Source organism: Aythya ferina, assembly GCF_964211825.1.
Source record: "Aythya ferina genome assembly, chromosome: Z".
In the NCBI taxonomy this organism is placed as follows: domain Eukaryota; kingdom Metazoa; phylum Chordata; class Aves; order Anseriformes; family Anatidae; genus Aythya; species Aythya ferina.
In genome coordinates, this window is record NC_140299.1 from 26,299,438 (window position 1) to 26,314,655 (window position 15,218).

The window sequence follows — 15,218 nt, forward strand, 5'->3', positions numbered from 1 at the left end:
GATGTCCCTGCTCCATACGTCTGTCCGACTTCGCACGCGCTTGAAAGGCCGACCGACCTGAACGTGGTGCCGTCAGCATGGGGCGGGCAGAGTGGCTTCATTTCACCACCACATCGGCTGTGCCTGCGTGGTTCCTCCTGGGCAGGGCGCCCTGAAGTGTTCCCCAGGGAAAAGAGACCAAAGCAACATCCAGGAGGTGGGTCTGCAGCTCGGTGTACATGGTGTCACCGATACGGCAGCTGTGATGCTGGTTGGGAAGGCTTTGGCTCGGTAGGAATTGACTTGAGGGATGCAATTTACAGCCAGGGTCTGCAGAAAAGAGCCTGTGAGAAGCTCGGCAGGAAGGTGAAGGCATTCTTGCTGTTGGGGGAACAGGAGAAATAGGCTCAGCCGCTCACTGCAGCCTTTCTGGAGCACGGTGCAGCTTCTCCTGCCTCCTTCTCCGACAGGAAACTTCCACCCTCTCTTATGCCGACCGTGCTTGCCAATGTACACAAGCTTTGCCCTTGTGGGCCTGATTTTTATGCTGTGCAGTAGTCTGGGGGTAAAGGTTAACCCTCACTCCACCATAGACTTATTATTATTTTAAACTCTCATATGAATCAGAGAGAAGCTGTTCAAACCTGGCTTGCCCCAATTTAGAAGTGAGTAAACTCTATTTACCTGTGTTGGTTTTTCTTTTTTTTTTTTTTTCTTTCCATTTTTAAATCCTCTTTGACTCCTGCCTTTAAGTTCTTGAAAAACATGGATATGGCCACCTCTTACAGTTAGAGAGCTTAAATACTCACCTTGCAGGTGATGAGGGCTTGAGAGCTTTCTCAGCTGACCATCCCTGGGCTTTCCAAACACCTCTGTGTCCTAGCAGGGCTGCAGGACAGAGTAGTTTGGGACATACCAAGGGATTTGGTGAGAGGTTTTTCTTTTTAGGCACTCACCAGAGCTGCTTCCAGTAAAAGTTACTCTGAAGTAATTGTGGCTGGTGGGGGAGGCAGAGGAGCTGGGCTTACTTCTCCCTTGGGGGGCCGTCTCCTTGCACCACCTTGCAGCAGCCACTTGCCTCTTTTACTGGCTGAAGAGCAGAGACCAGACTTCCCTTACTGTGACTTATTTCTGGGACATAAACATGCAGGAAATTATGTCAGGTGTTCTACTGCAATTATGAGGATCACCTACATGTTGACTGCAGTGAGAAAGGAGCACTTGGCCTTTTCTAAGGAACATTTACAGAGTTAGGACCGGGGACAGAGAGATGATCAAAGTAACTTACTGTCAGCACAGCAGGTTCTGTAAGGAAGCACAAATCTATGTATCCCACGCAATAAAGTGTCCCAATATTTAGTGCTGGCATGACAAAATCATTGCCAGACAGGGCGAAGTCAGAGGTGATAACCAGAGCTGCTTACTCTTTGCTGAATCTGTATTTCCCATCTGCACAGACATTGTCGTTTCTCTTCCAGAAGCACAAACAAAATGAGCAGCGTTAAACTGTGGATTTTATTGTTATTGTTGTTCCTTGGGCACCACGTTGTTTTAAACCTTCAGGGTCTTAAAACTGGCAGGCTTACTGTTTAAATGGCTTGGGTCGAAAAGTAATGGGGTATTATTCCACGTCCTGAACCTCACAAATAGAGGTCCATAAAACAGCTCAGAAGTAATTGGGAAAAGCAGGAGTTTCTTAGTTCTGTGGTTGTCAGTCACTCAGAGGAAATCTGTGTATGACATCAGGCAGGTCAAAACAAGGGGGTGAGCTGTGGGGAAGGATGCTGGCAGTGGGCACTGCTGCCTGGTGCAGGGGCATAGCCTGAGGTGCCAGGCTGTTCTTACTGGGGCTCCAGCACGAGGATGTCAGAAAAATGGGTGGAAAAACAAACAAACCGGATAGATCAACTGGTCTAGATTTGATGCCAGTATAAAGCATTCCTACAGGAGCTCCGAGATCCCTATCATAGATGAATCTGCAATGAAAATAACCAGCTAGCAGCAGTAAATACTAGTACATGAATGAATTAATTTTCCCAGCTAGCAGCACTGAATAATCACGTAGAGATAAAAGTTTAACTCAGCCAGACGGTTTACTAAAGGAAAAAAAAAAATCACTTAGCAAAGCACATCACTGCTTTTCTCCTTCCCTGGCTTCCCAGGGACGTTTTGTTCTGCCTTCCCCAGAGACCTCTCCAGCAGCTTGGTTTACACAGAGCGGAGGGGAAACCAGGAGCTAACTGCATCTTTCTGCAGAGCCAGCAGTGAAGACCAAGTCTGCACACACCTACTGTGGGAGTGGGTGTGTGTAAGGCAAAGAGAGGTCTCTAATGAGGGAGAGGAGAGAGGAGATCTTTTCCCAGAGTGTTTTTGCCTGAAAAAGGAAAGGTTCCTGTTGCTCCCGCTGTTGTATGGTAATGCTGCTGTGCAGCACTGAGGCACACGGTAGTCTGGCTTCCAAGGAAAGGTGTGGACACTGGTTTTGACTCAGGTGCCTCTGAGAGCTGGAGGAGCAGCAAGTCAGATCAAGCACATGTTTTGCTGCTCTGTTTGCTTTCTTTTTTTCTCTTCTCCTTAATGCCACTCACATGAAATCACCTACCCCAATTGATCCCTCTCTCCATTCTACTCTTTCATCTTTTCCCCCACTCCTTTTCTGCTTCTCCTACTTTTTTCAGCACCCGTCCCTTTCCCACTGTTTGGTTGTGGTTTTGTTTTTACTGAAGTTGTGGAGGGGGAGCTGCCTGGTTCCTGCAGAGCGTCTGCAGAAGGGCTTCTGCATGGGAGAAATGACAACACGGTGGGGCAGGAGCACTCCTGCTGACCTGCATATCCACTCCCTCTCCTTTCACAGATTTTCTTTCAGAATTTATATTTCCCCTTGATTCTTGCTCTGTGACAGGCACAAAATCAGGTTTCCTTTTGATGGTATTCATAGCGAGTACAATGTATTCCACATACAGTGAGGAGAGTGTGCTGCCTACTTACAGCTTGAATTTTCCAGGAATCCCTGTTTTGGTATGCCATGGCCTGGGTTAACCACTCCCAAGCTGAGCTGATAACAGATAAAGAATTGGTTCCCACCCGCTGGCCCTCTGGCATGACACCAGCAATCTCATGTGGCCTCTGTGACCCAGTGCAGGGAGCCGCAGACCTCTCAGATGGGTAACGGTGGAGCAGAAAATAAACAGTATGTGTTGGAGACGCATGTTGAAGGGAGGCCAGGGCTGTTGTTCTCCTGCATCTCCACACAGCCGGTGGTTGAGCTTGGAATTTTGTTTGCTTACCAAACAGGTCCTTCAGGAAGGACTGGCAGAGGGCAGAGCAGGAGGGCCAGCGGGTATTGACTGATGCAAATCTTGCGTTCCTTGGGGAAGTCGCTGTGCAGGGACTGACGCAGGCAGGTGCATTGCAAGCTTCCTCAGGTAGCTCTGCCTGCTTGCTCCATCCTGTACCCAGAGCTCCTTCCCCTCTCTGTGGGCTGCACAGCACCAGCCTGCCCTGAGCAGAGATCTGGGTGCTCCTAGTGTGAAATCCACCTGCAGCAGGCTCTGGGCTGCTATGACGGACCCTGGTGGCTCAGCACAGCTCCTCCACATGGGCAGCATCCATGAAAAGCACCTCAGATATTGTGGCTGTTGCTTTAAAAGAACAGCTTTTTGGAAACTGGTTTGTTCCCAAGCAGGCTCTTTCCAGCAACCATCTGCGAGTCATCTGCCATATAGGAAGGGAGGCTTCTGGAGGGGTTGGAGCTGGTTCCTCGGTGATGGAGGGGTCTGCTCTCTTTTTGCAGCAAGAAAGGCAGTCGGTTTCTGGCTTGCAGTGCTGATACAGGGACGTGAGAAGTGGTGATTGCTTGCATTGCAGAAGAGACTCGCCATGCAGGGCAAGAGGCAAGTGAAAGCCAACCACCTGTTCCCGCTCAGGGCGAAGGCAGCTGCAGGCTCCTCCTGCACAAAAATGATGTTGGCATTGCTGAGTTGCACAGACTTGGATCTGCAGTTACTCCCAGTGCGTGCAGTATATGGAAATGGTAGAAATAACAATGTGAGGAGCAGTGGCAGAGCACTGGGCTCCCTCAGGAGCCAGAGCTCTGCATATGTAAGCCATTAGGATCCCAGCAAAGTGGAAACATGCCTTCAGAGAGGCAGCACGAGCCCAAAGCCTGCAAGTTTCTCCACGTGGCTGAGGGAGATCTGCCCATTTCAGTCAGCTGTTTGAGTCCCTCCTTAACCCTTTAGAGCAGGGAAGTCTGAAAGAGAGCTGAAGCAGCTGAAGCCCTCATGGCTACAAGACGTTGGAGCAGGAGGACACCGGCAGCCTTGGTCCTCCAGGGCGACTGAGGCCTACCAGAGGAGCCCCTGGGCTGGCCTCTCTCCACAGCTCCTGAACACCATCCTGGAGCACTGCTTTTTGGGGCAGTGGCTCTCCTGGGGATGCCTCCTCTATTTTCCTCACAGCCTGATCTTGGGGTGGAACCGATTGTCCTTTGCAGTTCCTACCATCTTTCCAATGCACTGCAGAGGGACCTCAGACAGTTTGGCAGATGTGGGGCAAAGTGTGTCACACACAAGTGCATGGTACAGTGACTGGGACAGGAGCCTGCCAGCTAAATGTGAAGGCACATGGCTGTCCACACAGCTTGCAGAGCAGCAGTGGTGCCCACGATGCTGGGGATTCTCTGAGCAGCTTGCATCTGGTGTTAGCGGCGCGCCTGACCTTTGCTGAACCATTTTCAGGGATAGCCATTTAAATTTCAATATCACGGAGGGCACACTAGGGCCTGGCTGTCAGTCAGAACAGCTGTAATTAATGCCTGTGGTTCGTGAGGGAAAGCTTTTAGCCGGACTGCTCCCCAGCCACCGCTCTGCTGCTCCACCTGAAGCCCGAGTGCCTGTGGATGGGATTTCCTCCTCTGCTCAGCTCCTATGTTTGCTTTTGTGTGGTGGCCAAACCCTGAGTGGTGTGCGTGGATTTATAAGAACAGAAACCTTTGGTGCAGCGACCTTTGCAGCTGAGGACTGAGCATATTCCTGAAGAGGCTAGAGTGCTGTACGTGGGGGGTGGATGCTCTGCCTTTGCTCAGTTAATCGCAGCAGTTGTGAAGGGAGGAGCCACTTTCAGGAGTAAGTACCTTGTAGTGTGCAGAAATGTTAGCAGCCGTCTGAGCTGGAATTATACTTGTTTTCATATTTATATTTTTTTCTCTCCCAAAAGAATTCTAAAAGTGGGTTTTAATTTACCTTCACTTAGCCTTTCCTTGGCTTTCACCCTGTAAGAAATTAATATGTCAAGCAATTACTGTCTTTTAGTATAGAAATTCCACATTTCTGTGTTGTTTCTGTAAGCTGTGTTGTAAAATCTGAGAGAAATAGCCAAGAGAAATAGCCACCAGCTCAATTTGCCTCACTTACCCTAACACTGCACATTATTTCTACCTCTGTGGAAATGTCCCAGTATGAACTTGGCGTTGACTGTGCTATGTGATTGACTCAAGCAGGTTGTCTATGGCTTTTGTACAGGTGCAAATGCTGCTTTCCACGTTTATGATGTGCAACTGCAGGGGATTGCACATTTCTGGGTACTCCACAGCTTTAATTTATGTTTCCAGACTGCTGGAATAAGACAGACTAGTTTGCAAGCAGGAACACCTTTTCTTTTTTTTTTTTTTTCTTTCTCAGAAAGGTGAACTTCAGCACATCTCGCTGATAGCAGCAAGCAGAGACCATTGAGGTAGCGGGTTTTCTACAGTCACGCTTCCCTGATCAGACCATACATCATTTCCCCAAATCTTTGCTGTGTTACCTGAAATATACACAGTATGTATATACACACGTGTTATTTCCTCTGTTCTCATTGCCTTGTCCCCATGTTGCTGCAACTCAGTAGAAACCCAGGTCTCAGTGTGCATTTTCTGGCATGTTGGTGCCATCAGCTTGGCCTTCCTTGCCAGTGCTTCCCTGAGCTGGCCATGGCTCTGCTCATAACTATCAGCAATTTCAGTACTCTGCGAGCTCATGGGGCTAAGGAAGAAGTCCTGCGAAGGAAGCTTTTCCTACAGTTTTTTCCACTGTTTTAATTCCAGCAACACTTGAGTTTCACTGCCACGAGATGAGTCAAAATACTGGTTGCTTGGCTAGTGTTTTGGGACAAAGAGAGGAGAAAAAAAAAAAAAAAAGCAAACCACTGTACTCCAGTTTTATGGGCTTTACAGGTTTTTATGAGTGGTTTCTGAGCTACAGAAGAGCTGCAGAAATCTTCTGCAGCCTCCCAAAAGATGAGACATGCACGTTGGATTGAAGCCCGTAGGAGGGAGTGGAGCACCACTGACTACTTGCAGAAGGCTGTTATTTTCTGGTCCTCCTGTAAGCCCAGCATCACTGCTTTAGACACAGGGCACTGTGAAGTGCATTGGAGGTGAGGACTGATAGTTCCTCTTCAACAACAGCCGGCTCAGGCTTCCCTCCATGCCCCTCGGGAGTATTTATTCTGCTGGTGAAGGCTAGCACAGCTCCTGCATTCATCATCAAGAACATCCTGCATCTTCTTCATCCACTGTAATGGATCTAACTAGCAGCCCCTATTCTGGCCCAACAGGAGATAAAAGCAGATTCCGAGAACAGAGCAATGGTCACAGTAAGTGTTCCTGTTGGTAAAAGTTTCCTGTCAGGGCTCTTGGTGGATGATAATTGCCTTATGTTATGGTGCCAGAGAATTGAGCCTTCTGTCCATATTTCTGCCTTGGCTAATGCAATTCTCTGGGAATTCCCAATAGCCAGCTGATTGCCTAATTCTTTCTTGAATCCTGCTGAACTCATGGTCTTTATGATACCTTCTGACAGATGGTAAACACGTGTTGTGTAAGAACACATGCATGTTCTTACACAATACAAATGTGTTTACCTTGTATTTGTTGCATGCCTGTTTTCTCTGAACATCTCCTGATCTTGCATTACGGATGCAAGGGATAAATACAAACACCCATTTGTCTTCTCTGAGTCATCCAGTACTTTGCATCCCACACAGCAAGTGCCCAGGCCAGACACTGTGTATGTGTGTATGTACACCAGCTGTGCAACCTGTGTTGTTTACAAGATGTGATCAACCTTCATTCATTCCTGCCAGAATCTTGCGTGCAGAAGAAAAAAAGATGCAGACATGTTAGGAAACTTGGCAAGATGGCAATGCCATCCTCCCTTCCTCGTATAAAATCCTTGTCCAGGATCACTGGGCCTACATATTGTACAAAGAGCAGGATGTTAGCACCTGAGGAAAAAGAAATACATGGGTGAGATAACCATCATGGTCAGTGCTGAAGCACCTAAGTAGGTGTTTCAGGTAGTTCTAGGTGACCATCTGTAGCATGCTGTTCTTTCCCTTCCTCTTTCAGAGATGATGGTGCATGTGGTACAGTGCAGTGTCCAAGAGGGGCTTCAAGTGCTGCATTGTGCTAAGAAACAAGAGCTATGCACTGGTATCAAAAACTGTCACTACAACTTCACTGTCACTACATCAGGCTGCCCAAAGCCCCATCCAAGCTGTCATTGAACACCTCCAGGGATGGGGCATCCACAGCTTCTCTGGGCAACCTGTACCAGTGCCTCACCACCCTCTGAGTGAAGAATTTCTTCCTAATATCTAATCTAAATATACTATCTTTTAGTTTAAAGCCATTACCCTTTGTTCTATCGCTACATGCCCTTGTAAAAAGTCCCTCTCCATCTCTCCTGCAGGCCCCCTTTAGGTACTGGAAGGCTGCTCTAAGGTCTCCCCAGAGCTTCTCTTCTCCAGGCTGAACAACCCCAACTCCCTCAGTCTGTCTTTATAGAAGAGGTGCTCCAGCCCCTCGATCATCCTCATGGCCCTGATCTAGGCTCATTCTAATATAATAATTCCATGTCCTTGTTCTGCAGGGCGCCCCAGAGCTGAATGAAGTACTCCAGGTGGGGTCTCAGGAGAGCAGAGCAGAGGGGGAGAATCACCTCCCTCACCCTGCTGGCCACAGTTGGCTTTCTGGGCTGCAAGTGCATGTTGTCAGCTCACGTGGAGCTTCTCATCACCCAGCACCCCAAGTCCTACTCCTCAGGGCTGCTTGCAATCCATTCTCCACCCAGCCTGTGTGGTGCTTGGGATTGCCTCAGCCCATATGCAGGACCTTGCACTTGGCCTTGTTGAACCTCACGAGGTTCACACAGGCCCACCTCTCAAGCTTGTCCAGGTCCCTCTGGATGGCATCCCTTCCCTCCAGCGTGTCCACTGCAACACTCAGCTTGGTGTCATCAGCAAACTTGATGAGGATGCACTCAATCCCACTGTCCATGTCACCAACAAAGATGTTAAGCAGTGCTTGTCCCAGTACTGACCACTGAGGAACACCACTTGTTACTGTTCTCCACTTGGACATCAAGCCCTTGACCACAGCTCTTTGAGTGCAACCATCCGGCCTATTCCTTACCCACTGAGTGGTTCATCCATCAAATCCACGTCTCTCCAATTTAGAGACATAAATGTTGTCTGGGATAGGGTCAAATACTTTGCACAAATCCAGGCAGATGATGTCAGTTGCTCTTCCCGTATCCACCAGTGCTGTAACCCTATTGTGAATGGACACCAGATCTGTGAGGCACAATTTGCCCTTAGTAAATTCCAGTCTCCTGCTGAAATTAACTTCATTCTGGTTACAGGCAAATATTTTGTGCCTAAAGAGTAAAGTTGTTGCCCCTGTACCGGTATACTGACCCTGCCCTTGCATTCCTTGGAAGTAACAACAGAGAATATGAATTTAATATATTAAGAGTGGGGCAGGAGGGACAGTGAGATACTGGTAGTGGTGAACTGCACTGCTGGAGAGTGGCTGGGATCACTCATGGCCTGATTCTGTCTGTACCACTGTGGTGATAGTGATACTGTGTTTTGTAAAAGCACAGATGAGGCTGTGGATATAATTGCAGACTCCTTGTGCTCTCTCATCTGACCAGATCCAGGCCTGGACCAGGGAGAGAGCCTCCATAAACAAGGGATTCAGTGGAGGAGCTGCAATTTCTTACCAGTGCTCATTAGTTCCTTTCTTCATGAGGAATTCAAACCACATCACCACAATCTTGTGGGTTTCTATAACCTCTTTTTATGGCACAATAGTTTCTTTTGACTGGCAGTGCCGAAAGCCATAGGAACGTTAAACGGAGCTGAGCACAGATCCTTTTCCATCATCTGGGAAGAAGGAAGCCTCAGTGCTGCCCAGGTGATTTCCTGCACATCCTGGCCTGCCTACAGACCACACCATACTCCAGTAGTCCAAGGTAACCGTGGTGTCCTGGCTTGTTTGCTGGAACACCTAGAGACGGAATGTTTGATGCTGGGCAGTCGCTGGAGATTTGTTCCCTTCCAGCACGTAGTGATCTCCGCTCAGCCAGGCGTGACATTGGTTGTCCTTGGTAGCTAGTGAGACAACAAGGCAGTCGCCAGGTAGGTTGCCCACAGAGATCACACTCCACATTTCTGCTTCCTGCAAAGAAAAAGTAGAAGAAAGAAAAAGGAAGAAGAAGAAGGAAGCAGGTGAAGGGGAAACCTTGTCTAGACAGTGAGACATTGATTAGACCTTGGGAGTTTTGGTTTAGAGAAGTGAAGGCACACAAGCGCTGGCTAAGGAAGAAGCTGGGGTCTTGGCTTTGTGATAATGGAGCATTGCAAAGAGAGATCTGTTTTTTTGTTTTTTGTTTTTTTTTTTTTTTTCTCATAATTTGTTAACATGCGCGGTGGCTGTAAAACCTACAGAGAGTTGCCAAGCTCTGGCTTCTGCAAAATAGGTATATTACTGTACCCCCTTCCCCAGTCTCTAGCTGGCACCCCTGTGTGAAACATAGAGTACCAGGGACTCAGGCAAGCTTGGTGAGCCTGCATGGGCACCCACATGTAGGCTTGCATCAGGCTGCATGTATTTACTCAGGGAAGGTGGCATTTCCTTCTTCTTTCTGTTGCCCCTCACAGAGAAAGTAACAGGGAAAGAAAAACACAGGGAGGGCAGACTAATGAAACAACTCAATTTTGGCAGGATAAGTTTTGACTGTGAAGCTAGAGTTTGCAAGACCTGACCACTGTGGGTATGTTAAAGATCCCTAAGTTAGCTGCACACACATCTCAGAACTTGATTTTAAATCTATACCTGGAACCTGCAGCCATCTGACCACTCCTGGTGGTCCCACCATTTTATTCCTACCCATAACTGCACCTGAAAACTGGGAAGAGGGGGAAGCTCCAAATTTTTTGAAAGGAATTGTCTTGGTATTGCATGTGGAAGCATAGCTCCTGTTGGGGTTGGTACAGGAGAGGAGAAGGCACAGTATCACAGGTGCTTGCCTAACACTTGTTGCAGGAATTGATGGAGAAGAGTCATGTTAAGCCATCCATCCACCTGGCTTTAATTCTGGGAATGACTGGGAGCTGTTTTGCTATGGTATCATCACCTGCTGCACAGCTTCAGGAACAAGAGAGCACACAGTACTTCAACCATGCTCCCTGTCTTGTGCCTAACAAGGGGGAGGGAGGGAGAGGACTTTGTGGGAAGACATACAGAAAAGCTGGTCACTGTTCAGAAAACTTCCTGTCATGGCACTATGTAACAATCCTCCCAAATCATCTCATTGGTTTGCAAAAAGACTGTGTTGTTTCTGTTCTGAACTGAAGCCTTTCTGTCCTTGTTACAGCACTGCACAATGTTTACAGCAGGTTATGTGCACCCTTCAGCTGACTGCACATGCAAAGTTTCAATAGCTTGTCTGATGCCTTCACTCTGAGGCATTCTGGAACAGCTTATTCTTGAAAGAAATTGCTGGGAGCTGTTCTGCATGAATGGTTCAATGTAGCGAGAAAATAGAGTTTAAACTAATGCTGCACCTGGATGTGGACCCTGGTCTAATTTTAGTTCAGGGATAACAATAATGCTGCTTGCACTCAACTGGTAAGGCAAAAATATATGGAAACAGGATCATTGTGTTTAGCTTTCACTGCAGTAATACCTCAGTTGTTAAGTTGCTTCACATAAATGATATTGCACACCCTGTTTCAAAAAAAAAAAGGCTGTGGCTGTGCCTTTGCAGTCACAGCTGAGGTTGAATTACACAGCAAAGAACAGGAGAGATGCTCTGCTTCCCACTGCTGTCCCTCCTGCCTTCAAAGGCTGTATTATACGCTCCCTCCAGTGGATGGAAATATCGTCTTCATCTGTCTTTTTTCAGGGAGGATTAGCAGTATTTTCAAGAAGGAATCTGGATGTAGGGAGGACTTTGGACATATCCTGCTGGGAGGGGAGGAAGGAAATCCATTTCCCTCTGGACCTTTTCATTGGCCAACCCTAGTGTCAAAGACAATGAGGATGCTCTGACTGAATTTTAAAACTTTCAGGTTTATTAATTAATTAATTTATTTTATTAATTTTTAACTTTTAAATACAGAAAGTTGTTAAACATGCATTCTTTGCAGACTCATGAGAGAGTCTCTTGCCACACCCAGTGAATTACCTGGAGTTACCTGGGAAAATACACTTTCCTCTACTCGTTTAGAGGACAGTCATGTTTCTGCCAATGCAGGGGTTGCTGTACCTCAGTTTATGACTCAAATGAAGAAAAGAGGTCTGAAAAATAAACAATAGGAGTCTTATTCCAACACACTTATCTAGCTGGTTATTATCTGAAATCAGAGTTGTTTTATTGCTTTCAATCAGATAGTTAAAGGTAATAAAATCGTTGCCTATTATTGTGGCAAAATCTGTCCTTAAATTAATGTGATGATTAAAGAGAAAGGTGATGCTTCTGCTGTAGTCAGACCAGTGAGCTCCTGTTTTTGTCAAAAGCTGTAATTGCCTCTGATGCATTGTTCCTATTGTAAAATGTCAATTTATCTCTGTTTTCGTACAGAATGAAGAGGCATAAGTGTCCCTACAGATGTCCCACAAGAAGGAAGATTTTGATTCTGTGTTTCACGGGGTGGGTGATTGCACTCCTGAAACTCCTCCATGTTGAAAGACATTTTTTTCCATCTAAGGGCATTTATTTGGTTGAGCACTTCTTGAGCACTTCTTCTTATGTTAGAAACAGGTATTCCTACCTTAGAAATCACTTTCAGTATGAAATTAATTGTTCATCTATATATGAACAAGATCCCCAAGAAATTGGCAAGAGTTTGGAGATAAGAAGAAAAGATATAATTGATTTAGATGATGCAGATATCATAGCAATGACGAATGATTGCCACATTTATCGCACACTTAGGAAATACCACCTAAAACCTGTTTCTCCAGAGGAAGAGAATTTTCCATTAGCCTATTCTTTGGTTGTTCACAAAGATGCAGTAATGGTAGAAAGGCTCATACATTCACTGTACAGTCATCAAAATATATACTGCATCCATTATGACCAAAAAGCAACAAAAAGCTTCAAATCTGCAATGAACAATCTAGCTAAATGTTTCCCCAATATTTTCATTGCATCAAAACTGGAGACAGTGGACTATGCACATATTTCGAGGCTGCAAGCAGATTTCAATTGTTTGTCTGATCTGATGGACTCTACAGTTCCCTGGAAGTATGTTATTAACTTGTGTGGCCAAGATTTCCCTTTGAGGTCAAATTTCCAGTTGGTCGCTGAATTGAAGAAACTCAATGGGGGAAACATGCTGGAAACTGTAAAGCCAAGCAGCAGCAAAAGAGAACGATTTACTTATCACTATGAACTTATGAAAGTGCCTTACGAATACATGCAGATGCCTGTGAAAACCAACGTTTCCAAGAACCCACCACCTCATAATATTGAGGTGTTTGTAGGCAGTGCCTATTTTGTTTTAAGTCGAGCTTTTATTCAGTACACCCTCAGAAGCTCTCTTGCAAAAGATTTTTTTGATTGGTCAAGGGATACCTACTCTCCGGATGAACATTTCTGGGCCACTCTTGTACGTGTTCCGGGGGTGCCTGGGGAAATTTCGAGGTCAGCCCAGGACATCACAGACCTTCAGAGCAAAACTCGATTGGTGAAATGGAATTATCTTGAAGAACATTTATATCCTCCATGCACTGGTACCCACCTTCGCAGTGTCTGTATCTATGGGGCTGCAGAATTACGATGGCTTATGAATTATGGGCATTGGTTTGCCAATAAGTTTGACTCCAAAGTAGACCCCGTCCTGATAAAATGTTTGGCAGAAAAACTGGCAGAGCAACAGAAAGAGTGGGTTTATTTGTCCTCTGACAAATATTTTCTGCGTATAAGTTCTGTGAATACCTCGCTATAGCAGTACCGCTCTCCCTGCTCTCAGTATTGTGTACTGCTGCAGCAAGGGGCCTGGAGTTCTGCCCTGACCTGCTGCAGGAGGCTGCCAGGAGAACTGCTCCTTCTGCACAAGGTCCAGGGCCCTGGGGAGACGTGTACCTGGCCACCTATTTATGAAAAGTCATGTGTCTCTGGTTCACCATTTTGTAACTTGCTACAACGATCCTGTTACTGTTCTTCAAGGTGATTTTGGAAGGTTAAGGTTTGCTTTTGGAGACTCTGGCACTATCCTGATGGAATATTCCAGAAATGTTTATCATCAAGCGTGTTTGTGTCTTTCTTAAGGAACCCCGCCGTGCCTGTTTGCCCTTCCCCTTTTCCTTCATTTTTGTTTTTCATTAAGGTGTGAATCAAAGACCTCTATATCTGCTACCTCAGGAAAAGTGGAAGTGCCCAGCTCACAGACAAAGCCAAGAGAACGTGACACCACATGAGCCATGTGGCCTCCCCAGCCAGCCTGAAGCCCCAAACTCCCCCTCTGCGGGAGCGAGCAGAGCTCTCTGTAACGTGAATGTGGCTGGATGACAAAAGGAGAAGAAATCCTTGGACACCACATTGCACTTGGCATTGTTTCCTTCTCCCAGCTCATCTGCGCGTTGTCTTTCTTTCTGTGGAGTGTGTGTTCAGGGGCTGTGCCACACATGTGGAGTGGGTGGTGGTGGATTGAAAACAGCCTCTGTGAACATGCGTGAATAATGCACTACTCCTCTTCAAGGGTAGCAAGGGTTTGTCCTAATGGCAGCCCTTAAAAGTAGATACCCATGCCAAAAGATGTCTGCCTTCATATCTATCCCTGCCAATAGAAATACCCTCCTGTGAAATCCCAGTCCTTCTGGGACAGTATTTTTACACGTGGTGGATAACAACTGCTATTTCTAATTAACACTGAGTAGTGTGGTGCTATGCGGAAACACAAAACACGCTACATCCAGCAGCAATCATCAGAACAGCCATGCTGCAGAAATGCAGGCCCTGTGTAGAAGTGGCTTTCTGTGCAAGTCTTACAGCCTCACACTGCCATGACCCCAGGCTGATGTCTGTACTTTAGAGCAGTTCAGAGTTATAGCAGCCATCCTTCAGGCCACCCATGCTTCCCAAGGCCCATGTCAGGCCTGCTGGTAGCAAAGGGGTCGGGTGGCTTCCTCTCAGCTGGGCTGCCACACCACACGCTGAGGGAAACCTTGGTCAGTGCAGGACTCTTGTGGCTAAGAAATGCCCCTTGGCATTTTGGGGGATTCTCTGCAATGTTGCTGTGCCACCAGCTCAGTTTTGGCGGTTCCAGAGGACTCCGCAGTCTAGCTTTCTCTGTGTTACTGTCCCATTTCTATGCACCTGGCTCTTGTGAAAGGCACGCATGAGATGCCACAATAATGATCATGCCCTGTACCCACGAGAAAACTTTGTTTCTTCTTTGAGTTGAAGGAACCAAGTCATTCCTTGGTCTGGGATTTTGTTTCTAAGTGCAATCCTGGTCAGCTTGTTTGTGGCTTGAGGTTGGGTTTGAGTCAATAGTCGTGGGCCTTTTCCCCCATTTGTGACACTGATTTCCTATGAGTTCTCAGACGAGTCATCTGACTTTTCTGTTCCAGCTGTAAAATGGGAACAACAATGCTCTACTACCTTGTTAAGCACTTACAAATGTATGGATGATGTCTGAGGTGGGTTGTTTGCACAATAGTAATTGCTGATCAAAACCATTGATGAAGTTTTGTGTGTGTGCAGGTCAAGTATCTCTTTGATGTACTGTTTCTCAAATAAATGGGGATTATTTTTAAAGTGTGTGTTTGTTATTTTGGTGATTTACCATGTCTGCCCAGGGCTGTTCTGACTTGACTGGGGTTATAGAAATTTTGTAGAATATGAGACATTGGTGGTATGTACAGATTCATACATCAGTACTTATATATAAAAGTAGAGGAT

At 46.6% G+C, this 15,218-nt stretch overlaps 1 protein-coding gene across 1 annotated transcript; it reads left to right on the top strand.

The window, feature by feature from the left end:
- On the top strand, window positions 1-15,074 carry GCNT4 (glucosaminyl (N-acetyl) transferase 4). Its single transcript, XM_084505266.1, has 2 exons — window positions 1-196; window positions 11,892-15,074. The coding sequence occupies exon 2, from the start codon at window positions 11,893-11,895 to the stop codon at window positions 13,258-13,260; it is 1,368 nt and encodes a 455-aa protein (XP_084361392.1). The 5' UTR covers window positions 1-196; window position 11,892; the 3' UTR covers window positions 13,261-15,074.
- Window positions 15,075-15,218: the final 144 nt, after the last annotated feature.